This window comes from Echinops telfairi, unplaced genomic scaffold, assembly GCF_000313985.2.
Source record: "Echinops telfairi isolate 266 unplaced genomic scaffold, ASM31398v2 ScPeMD7_7469;HRSCAF=8507_0, whole genome shotgun sequence".
Lineage (NCBI taxonomy): Eukaryota > Metazoa > Chordata > Mammalia > Afrosoricida > Tenrecidae > Echinops > Echinops telfairi.
The window spans coordinates 56,196,694-56,206,398 of NW_022111372.1; the positions used below are offsets into that span (position 1 = coordinate 56,196,694).

At 56.4% G+C, this 9,705-nt stretch overlaps 1 protein-coding gene across 1 annotated transcript in view; it reads left to right on the forward strand.

Annotated features, from left to right (window-relative positions):
- Nucleotides 1-9,705, forward strand: part of STK10 (serine/threonine kinase 10) — a 137,753-nt gene that overhangs the window by 111,795 nt on the left and 16,253 nt on the right. The window contains exons 12-15 of the mRNA XM_004697129.2: nt 93-272; nt 4,424-4,516; nt 5,122-5,251; nt 7,785-7,909. Of these exons, the coding sequence (XP_004697186.1) occupies nt 93-272; nt 4,424-4,516; nt 5,122-5,251; nt 7,785-7,909 (528 nt within the window). The remainder of the gene's footprint in view (nt 1-92; nt 273-4,423; nt 4,517-5,121; nt 5,252-7,784; nt 7,910-9,705) is intronic.

Here is a 9,705-nt window from a genome sequence, read left to right on the forward strand (position 1 = left end):
CCCCCCGCGCCCAATCACGGCTCTGGGCTCTCCCAGGTGCTCTGCCCCAGGTATAATGTGGCTCCATGCACTTGCCCTTTGGTGCTCTCCAGACCAAGAAGAAGTTCTATGACACAGAGCTGGAGAACCTGGAGCGCCAGCAGAAGCAGCAGGTGGAGAAGATGGAGCAAGACCACGCCATGCGCCGCCGCGACGAGGCCAAGCGCATCCGCCTGGACCAGGAGCGGGACTACGCCAGGTTCCAGGAACAGCTCAAGCTGATGAAGAAGGAGGTGAGTGCGTGCTGGGCGGAGCACTCACATTCTCTTACATGGAGGTGGTAGAACACACACACACACCCCAGCCAAGACTTCATCTCAACAATGGGGGCCTTAGATGAGGGGTGCTTGTGTCACTGGGAAGTCCAGGCGGAGCTGGGTCTGGGTATTCTACTGTGTCACCAGGAGCCACTTCTCTGCTGTCCTGTGCTGGCTTCACTTCTGCGTGGCCTGGCCTGGTGGACCCTGGCCACTTTGTTCATCTTATTCTGGCTTAGCAACATCCACTGAAAGAGGGGAGAGAGGAAGCCAGGGACAGTGGCCCCAAAGGAGTTGAGGTGCTGTTATCAGAAGGGCCATGGGGTCTGGGTGGGCAATCTCGGTGCCTTCCCTTCTCCCAGAACAGCTTCCTTGCTTGGGGCCCAGGGGCATTTTGTTCCTCTTCCCTCTCCCTGCTGGAAAAGGCAGGCGGTGCTGAGACCTGTAGAGGGAGGCCAAGGGTGCGCCTACCCCAGGGCAAGACACCCAGACCCCAATGAGCAGCCCACCCCTCCCCATGTGACACTGGCAGACTCGGCAGACACCGACTTAGACTTACGGTGCCAAAGACAACTGAGCACATCCAGCCGTTTCAAGAGGTAGCATATGACCAAGAAATTATGGTACTGGAACGTGGCGGACCTACACTGCAGGCACTAGCCAACACAGGACTCCAGGAATTGATGGAATCTCAATGGAAATGTTTCAGAAACCGGATGCAGCCCTGAAAGTACTACTTGTTTTGGCTTAGACATTTAGGAGACCTGGAAGAGATCTCTATTTGTGCCCATTCCAAAGAAAGGTGACCCAGCAGAATGTGAAAATGATAAAAAAAATTATCACTATAGCACAGACAGGTAAAATTTGACTGAAGATCATTCAAAACCATTTGCTGCTGTACATTGACAGGGAACCGCTAGAAGTTCAGGCCAGATTCAGAAGAAGACTTGGAGCAAGGGATGTCATTGCTGACGTCAGATAGCCCTTGGCCAAAAGCAGAGGACACCAGAAAGATGCTGCCTTGTGTTTATAGTCAACACAGAGGCGTTTGCGTGGATCATACAAACTATGGATGACATTGTGAAGAAGGGGCATTTCAGAACATTTAATTGTGCTCATGCAGAACCAGGAGGCAGTGGTTTGAAAACGAGGGGGCACTGTGTGGTTTTAAATCAGTGTATTCAGGGCTACGTACAATCCCCTTGTGTCTGAGCCTTGGGGAAAGCGGGGGACTGGATTCCACTCCAAGCCCTGCTACTCAGCTGGGTTACCTAGAGCAGCTTTTAGCCCATCTTCAGACCTCAAAACTGAGGTCTGGAAACAAGGGCTTTGATTTAATAGTAAGGGCTCGGATTCACAGGGAAGCATCCCCAGGCTTCATCAGCACCCCCACCCTCTCCCTCCCTCTCCCTCCACCCGAGTTCCTTACATAGCTGAAGAACCCCAACCTTCCCAGGGGTCTTGCACCTTGGACCTGCTTCCTATACTCCCTTCTACTTCCTAGCCTGCCTTTGCCTCAAGCTCTTGGTAGTTCCTACCTCAAAGGGTTGTGTTAAAAATTAAATTGAGTTAATATCTGTGTGTTAGTCCAGGTTGACTAGAGATACAAATCCAGGGAGACCCATATGTGTATAAGAAAGAGCTTTATATCATAGAGTAATTGTATGAAGAAAACATCCCAGACCAGTCCAGGTCAAATCCATTAAGTCCGATATTAGTCCATATGTCCGATACCAGTCTGTAAATTCCTCTTCAGACTCACGCAATACGTGCAATGATGCCGAGTGCAGGAAGATCACAGGCCGGTGGGTGGCAAGTCTTGTGGATCCAGTGGCAGTGGAAGCATCTTAGCACTGGCGTGGGTCTCCACGTGGCTCCTCTAGCTCCAAGGTTCTGGCTGCCATCAGCATAGATAGCTCCATGTATCTTGTCAGCAGGAATGTCTCGCAGGAAGACAAAGCAGAGAGAGTGTGTGCTGTCCTGCCTCCAGGGAGCTATTTATAACCATGTGCCTCCAAATGAGGTCATTAAGTTGTGACCTGATGGACAGGCTAAACTCCACCCCTTCACAAGTTGACAAAAGATTATGTAACTACCACAATCTGCAAAGCAGTTAGAGCAGGCGGGCAGATACTAAGAGACATGCTGCTGTTGTCCGTGATCTGGATTACTGAAGTTCTGTCCCCTCCAGATGACTCTTGTAACAACTTCTTGTTGAGAGGGCTGGACTGAAAGGATACAAAAGGTCACTCGTGGAAGCTTTGTTAACACTTTTATTGTCCAATTTAATCATTGGTTTTTTAAGATGATTTGGCCTTTGTGGAAGCCGTTGGTCATTGAAAATCAACCTGGAAAAACAACAGAGAAAGGAGATGCCCTTGGCCTCACAGGAAGAATGACTCTGAGGAGGGGGCAAGGCAGAAAGAAAGCTCTACCCACCAGGCAGCTCCCAGTGGCTCTTGGGGCTCCATGTTCATTCGTTACAATGCACGTGGCTTCCAGTCACCATCTCAGCCCAGCATTCTTGGCGTTGACACGAGTGGTACTGGGGCCCTAGCATTTTTCTCGTGGGGACTGCCCTGTGCAGTGCAGGATGGCCTCTGACCAGTGGCTGCCAGTAGTACTTCCCTAGTTCTAACAACCAGAACTGTCTCCAGACGCTGCCTCGTGTCTCCTGGGGACAAAACCGCCTAGTTGTGAGCCACTGCTTGAGGTCAACAAATGCTTGTCCTACAGAGAAGTTAGCAGAGCCCTGAATTAGGGCATGTGCATTGCCCCTTCCCCCAACTTGTCCCCATGGGAGGATATAACACTACCTCCCATACTGCTTGGGGTCAGAACCTCAAAGTGAAATGCCTCTTCAGGTATCTGAAAGGCTAAAACCAGTAACTAAACCAAATTCACTGCCATCGAGTTGATGCTGATTCAGAGCAGCCCTACCAGACAGGATAGAACTGTCCCTGTGGGTTTCTGAGACTGCAGTGCTTTAGAAAGCCTTTCTCCTATGGAGCCGCTGGTGGTTTTGAACTGCGAACCTTGTGGTTAGTAGCCCAGCCCATAGCCCACATCATCATCGGCTTCTCTCTGAGAGCCTGAGGAAGACTGCAAACCTACCCTGTGCTCTACCACGGACACACTCTTGCTTATCTCCTTCCTTCCTTCTTTCCCCACCCCAGGCTGCTCCTAGCAGCCTGCAGGTGCCTGTGACCAGAGGCTTGGAGTTAGGAGGTGGTCCTCCCTTCCCTGCAGTCCTGAGCAGCTCCCCCGGCGCAGGAGGCATGCAGGACATGCCTGCTGGCTGTGACTTCTGCCTGCGGCCCCAGCCCCCAGAGTAGGCAGGGCAGGGCTTTGGAGTTGGATTGCCTGGATGGGAACCCTGCCTCTGCTGCTGTGCAGCTGTGTAGCCAGAGTGAGTCCCTCACCTCTCTGAGCCTCAGGCTCCCCATCCACAAAACCTGCAAAACAGTGCCTGTGCCATTCAGCTCGTGTGTTGAAAGCCAAGTGCAGCGGCCATAAAGGAGAAGAAAAACGCAGTTACTCTGATGTCGCCAGGAAGCCATTCCCATCTCTTGGAATTGCTTCCCTGTGTAGATTTTGACCCAGGCCCCCACCGCCCTCTGAACGTTCCCAGGGAGTCCCTCCCAGCTCTTGGTCCACTCTCTCCCGGCAGAGCCACCCCGGAGAACCCCGAGAGCCATTCCCTCAGTAGCTCTGCATCTCTGTGCCAGGGCCAAGTGCCCTCTCTGGCCCAGCCCCTGGTACTGACTGACCTCAGGTCAGTGGAAACAGGTGTGGGGAAGAACCCACGATGTTTCCATCCCATTTTCCCACGAATGTTTTCAAGCACCCAAGGATGCCCAGATGAGGACCAGGTGGTGTCAAGGACGGAGGATGGGTGGTGGTGGTGGGGTTGGGGGTGGAGTTTGACCCGTATCTTAACTAGCACATGTCAACATGTCATCTCTGCTGCTGCCCCGCCAGCTCCCAGCCGATGGGGAGCCTGAGCCCACGCATGGCAGGACAGACGCTGTCTGGAAGGCTGGTCCTCAGTCCAGCCGAGCCCCGGCATGGCCGGCTGGCTCTGAGGGCGGGGGCGGGCCTCTGAGCACCCTGCTGTCTCCGAGCAGGTGAAGACTGAGGTGGAGAAGCTCCCCCGGCAGCAGCGGAAGGAGAGCCTGAAGCAGAAGATGGAGGAGCACACACAGAAGAAGCAGCTTCTTGTGAGTCTGCGTCCTGGGCTGGGGTCCTGGGGTTGCAGCGCAGCGTGAGGCTGTGGCTGCCTGCCCCCACCCCGCCCCGAGCCTTGGTTCTTTGCAAAGGGAAAGACCCACGGCGGCACCGCCCTGCTTAAGCCGTGAGGAGGCCGGGAAGACCGGCCTCGCCTGACGACCGAGATGGGCCGCCCTGCTGGACTGCAGTGGGTGCTGGGGCGGCGGGGCCCAAGGCTGTGAGTGAGGATAGAATGATGTGATGGGGAGACTCGGCGCCAGTCTCCCCTGTGAGTGTGGGGGAGGTAGAGAGAGAGCGGAGGCAGGGAGCCGAGTGGGGAGCGCACTGCGCGTTCCAGCGAAGCCGGGCCTGGCTGGGGCTCTCAGAGGTGTCCCGGAGGCAGTGGACCGCAGACGGCGGGGCTTGAGGAGGTGCTGCGGGTGCCGAGGTTTCGGGCCTGGCTGCAGGGTGGCATGGAGGCGGGGCCCCTCAGAACATCAGAACCAGGCCCACGAGTGGCAGTGGGTGGAGGCGTCCCCTCCGCCGTCGCTCCCTGCCGGGCGTTTCCTTTGCCGGTGACCGCTGGGTAATGTCCGTGCTCCGCCCCTGCCCGCAGGACCGCGACTTTCTCGCCAAGCAGAAGGAGGACCTGGAGCTGGCGATGAGGAGGATCACCGCGGAGAACCGGCGCGAGATCTGTGACAAGGAGCGCGAGTGTCTCCACAAGAAGCAGGAACTCCTGCGAGGTGGGTGGGGCGGGGCTTGACCCAGCCGCTTTGTGAGTGGACAGTCTAGCCTCGGCAAGGTGGGCAGGGGGAGGGGGCAGGAAAGACGAGCGTGGTTTCTTCCATCCTAAAGGACTTAAGCATCGGTGATGGCACAACGTTGCCAGAAAACATCCCACGAAGTGAGGCAAGGGCGCTGGGGGTCACCCACCCTCGCTGCTGCGGCTGTCATTGGTGGGCGTCCCCACGCACAGTGGGGCTCAGTGCAGCCGCTCCTGCGCCATCCCCATAGTCGGCTGCAAACTGGACCTCTGAGATCTACAGAGCTTCTGTCCTGGATTGGGGGCAGTGGATCTCCAGGCCTTTCTTACTAGTCTGATGTCGCAGACTCCTGCTCAGCGTCTCTGAAAACACCTGCCGTCGGTGGTGCTGTCCGTGCACCAGGTGCACCGGCAGGGAAGGAAACGTTGACTCCCAGGCAGCAGGCAGGAATCCACCAGGGCCCCGTGGCCAGCACTCTTTAGCATTGTCCCAGAGTCCCCAGTCCACAGCAGGAAACTAGGGGCACGGGAAAGGGGGGAGAGTGCAGTCCGTGGAAATGACCGATGGGATTGGGTGCCAGGCCAGGTGTGTGAAGAGCCCCACCCTGATGACTCTGTGTGCTGACAGCAGCCCCACCAAGCGACGGCCAGCCAGTTTCCATGTGGCAGAGTGGGTTACCTAAAACCGGCAGTTCAAAACCACCAGTTGCTCTGCAAGAGAAAGATGAGGTTTCTTCTCCTGTAAAGAGTTACAGTTTCAGAAACCCACAGGGTCAGTACCCTGGCATAGGCCCACTATCAGTGGCAGCGAGTTTGTTTTTTTATGTTAGGCTCACTGACTCCTCACCTTAGCCCTGTGAGTCAGGCCATGCTACCATCCCCATTTCTGAGATGAGGTAATGAGGCTTGGAGAGTTCCTATTCTTTGGCCAACGTAGCACAGTTAGCAAAGGATAGAGTGGTGCCTGGGACGCAGATCTCATCTGGAAGCCACACTCGGATTTTTCCCAGGCCTCTCCTGGTGGTCCAGCGGCCCAAGCCCCTGATTATGTGCCGCAAGCCTGGGCAGAGCACCAGTATGTCAGGAGAGCCCTCGCTTCTGTTTTTCTATCCCATTGTGCCCGTCCGAGCCGCCCTGCTTTTTAGTGGGCACCAGTATTCTCATCTGGCGGGAAAGCAGTCACTGCTGTGCTGAGCCACCCGGGTGGCAGTTCTCACAGAGCCGCAGTCAGTGGGACAGATGGCACGTTTGGAGCAAGCCAAGCAAGACTCCTGCATGTGCGTCTGGCCGGGAGGGCACGCGGGCCTCAGCCTGACATCAGCTCCCCGCCCTGTTCTGTGCACAGTGTCAGTTAACAGGGCTCCTTGTGGTAAAGTGCCAGATCCGGTCTCCGCAGCATACACACAGGGTGTCTCCCCAAGCTCTTCCCACTGCCCTGTTGTGGAGTAAAGGTGCGGTGTGCAGTCTGTCCTCACGGCTGCCGCTGTTGTTGGGTGCCATCCGCTTGCCTCTGACCCAGAGCGACTCTGCATAACAGAATGAAACACTGCCCGGTCCCAGCCAGCCTCCCAAGTGTTCCTGTGCCGGAGCCCATTGTCGCAGCCTCTGTGTCAATCCCTCTGTCAAAAGCCTTCCTCTTTTCCTGCCCCTCCACTTGACCAAGCGTGATGTCTCTCTCCAAGGACTGGTCTCTTCTGACAACATGTCCAGAGTCCAGGAGCCAATGTCTCATCATTCGTTCCTCTAAGGAGCACTCTGGTTGCACTTCTTCCAAGACAGATGTGTTTGTCCTTTTGAGCATAAGAGTGTTTACTCTTCACCAGCTCCATAATTCAAACACATCGATTCTTCTTCCGTCTTCCTTGTTCAATTCCAACTTTCACCTGCATATGAAACAATTGACAATACCATGGCTTGGGTCAGGCTCACCTTAGTCTTCAAAGAAACAGCCTTGGTTTTCAATACTCTGAAGAGGTCTGTGTAGCAGACTTATGCAATGCAGTAGAGATGATACCCAGTGTGGTATAGATGCCACTGTGTTACCCAATGTATAGATGAGACTGCATTGTTCAGTGAAGTATAGAGGTGTGGTATAGATGGCACTGCGTTACCCAATGTTGTGTATAGATTATTACTCAATATAATGTATAGGTGAGACTGCATTACTCAGTGCAGTATAGATGATACTTAATGTCTCCCAAGGATGTCCCTCCCTCCAGTGAGTGGTTGTGCCCATTTGGCAGAACTGGAAGCTGAGGCCTAAGGAGGTTATGTCCCCGGCCTCACGCGCAGCAAAGGCTCTAGGCTCCAGCCTCAGTCCTGCGTGTCTCTGGACGCTGCCTGCTGCACACACCGCTGGCCACCAGGCATCCCTAGGAGCTGCCCCAGTCAGATCTGCAAAGGGCCTCATGAGATGGTGGGTGTGTGGTGACTCCTCAGAGCCCAGCAGTGACCCTCTGGCTGCTGAAGGGGGGGGGGCCTCACAGGGATGTCATCCGTCCGTCCGTCCACAGACCGGGAAGCCGCCCTGTGGGACATGGAGGAGCACCACCTGCAGGAGAGACACCAGCTGGTGAAGCAGCAGCTCAAGGACCAGTATTTCCTGCAGCGGCATGAGCTGCTGCGCAAGCATGAGAAGGTAAGGCTCCTGCAGGGGCATTGGAGTCGGGGGGCAGGAGGTGGAGGGCCCTGGGGCCACAGCCTATGAGAGGGCCTGGGCACTGCCGTAGCCCTCCTCCAGGGCGGTCACTTGGCCTATGCTGCGCCGATCCGAGCTTCTCCCTCCAGTGTCCTGTCCTGCCTGGGGAGCTTCCAGGTATGAAGGAAGGGGATCGATTAGGACAAGGAGCCTGCAGAGCCACAACCACGCGTGGGAGCACTGTGCCACGGGGCCAGCGAGGGGCAGAAAGGGAGTGCCTGGTGTCCCGAGGTCCATCATCTCCCTGCCCAGGAGCCCCCACAAATGGGCCTGGGGCCAGGGGAGGCAGAGAGGGAAGAGCGAGGAGTGGGGCGAACTGCAACAGAGCAGAGGGTCCCACTGAGGTCCTTGATGAGGCGCAGAGGGCCCCAGCTCCGGAGGAGGCCCCTGAAGCGTGGTGCCCGGGCAGGTGTGTGAGCACCTCTGGCCTGGGCAGGGGTGGAGTGGGTCAGGGGACTGCATCCTGGCCACAACATCTGTCAGAAAACTTGCACCGAGTCTGGTTCGGGCAGCCAGCTTCCTCCTAACCTCCTGGCCTGACAGAGCCATGTCACTTCTCTGGTCAGGCCTCAAGGTCACATCTGGTAGCTGGCCTCGAACTGGCCTGCTCACTGCGCCTGATGGGGGTCCCCAGGTGGGGTGCCTGCAGCTCTCTCAGCGATTGGGGTGCCAGCGGGCGTGCCTGCTTCCGTTTCTTTTCCTTTCTCTGCTTCCTGGTCCTCCTGGGCTCTTCACTGCTCTCTTGGAAGACTTGACCATTTCCGCTCGATCACTGCTTCTGCCAGGAAGCCTCCCTCCCTCCCTCCCCGGGCCAGCGAGGACCCCTGCGCTGCAGCCAGAGGACCTGCGTGTCTGCGCCCAGCGTCTGTCTTGGTTAATCCCCCGGGGTGGGGGGCGCAGACAGTGACAGACCTAAACGCTGACACAGAGCAGGTCACGACGATGCCCAACCTAAGTGCTCTGATGGAAGTTGGTCAAGGCTGTGGGGGCTCAGAGTAAGGTGCCCACCCAGCTTGGAGGTCAGAGGAAGCTTCCTGGTGTCGGTGCTGAGTTTGGGGATCCAAGTAGGTGTTGGGTCAGAGAGACATTCCAGTGTGCTGAGGCTGTTCATTGTAGAGGTTAGAGATGTCTGCAAGGATGGACCAGGACTCCCTTTGGCATTCATTTTGGCTCTGAGGTACCAGCTCATGATGGCGTGCCGCCCACCGTCAGGGCTGCCCAGGCATTTGGAATGTGTCGTTGTCATCCGGAGCTGCAGTCCCAGAAACAGCCCTGCCCAGGACTTTAATGAATGGGAATTTGCTCTGTCCCAGGTCAGGAGGCTACAAGTCTGTGTTCCTTGGAGAGCCCCACGTGTCTGGGCAGTGGACCTCCCCTGGTTGAGGTTCTGGGTCCAGACCACACACTGCCCCTGGCAGTCCTTCCTTGGTCATACTGAGGCCCCCTCTCTGCTTGCTCTCTCGTGAGGAAAAGCGGGTTGCTAGCCCAGCCTGGGACTGTGAGTGAGGTCATGACATTCCATGTAACCCCTGGCGGATCACATCATGGCTGCTGATCACCCCATCACCGAACTGCCAGATTCCAGCATTATGTAACTGCCAAACCACGCAGGCTTCTGGGCCAGCCAAGTTGACCCGTACTCGGGAGGTGGGCAGAGGGGGCAGATCGCCCAATCCACAGCAGAAGGGAAGCGCCCTACACACTCTCAGCGGTCATTGTTCAAGTGAGACCAGAAC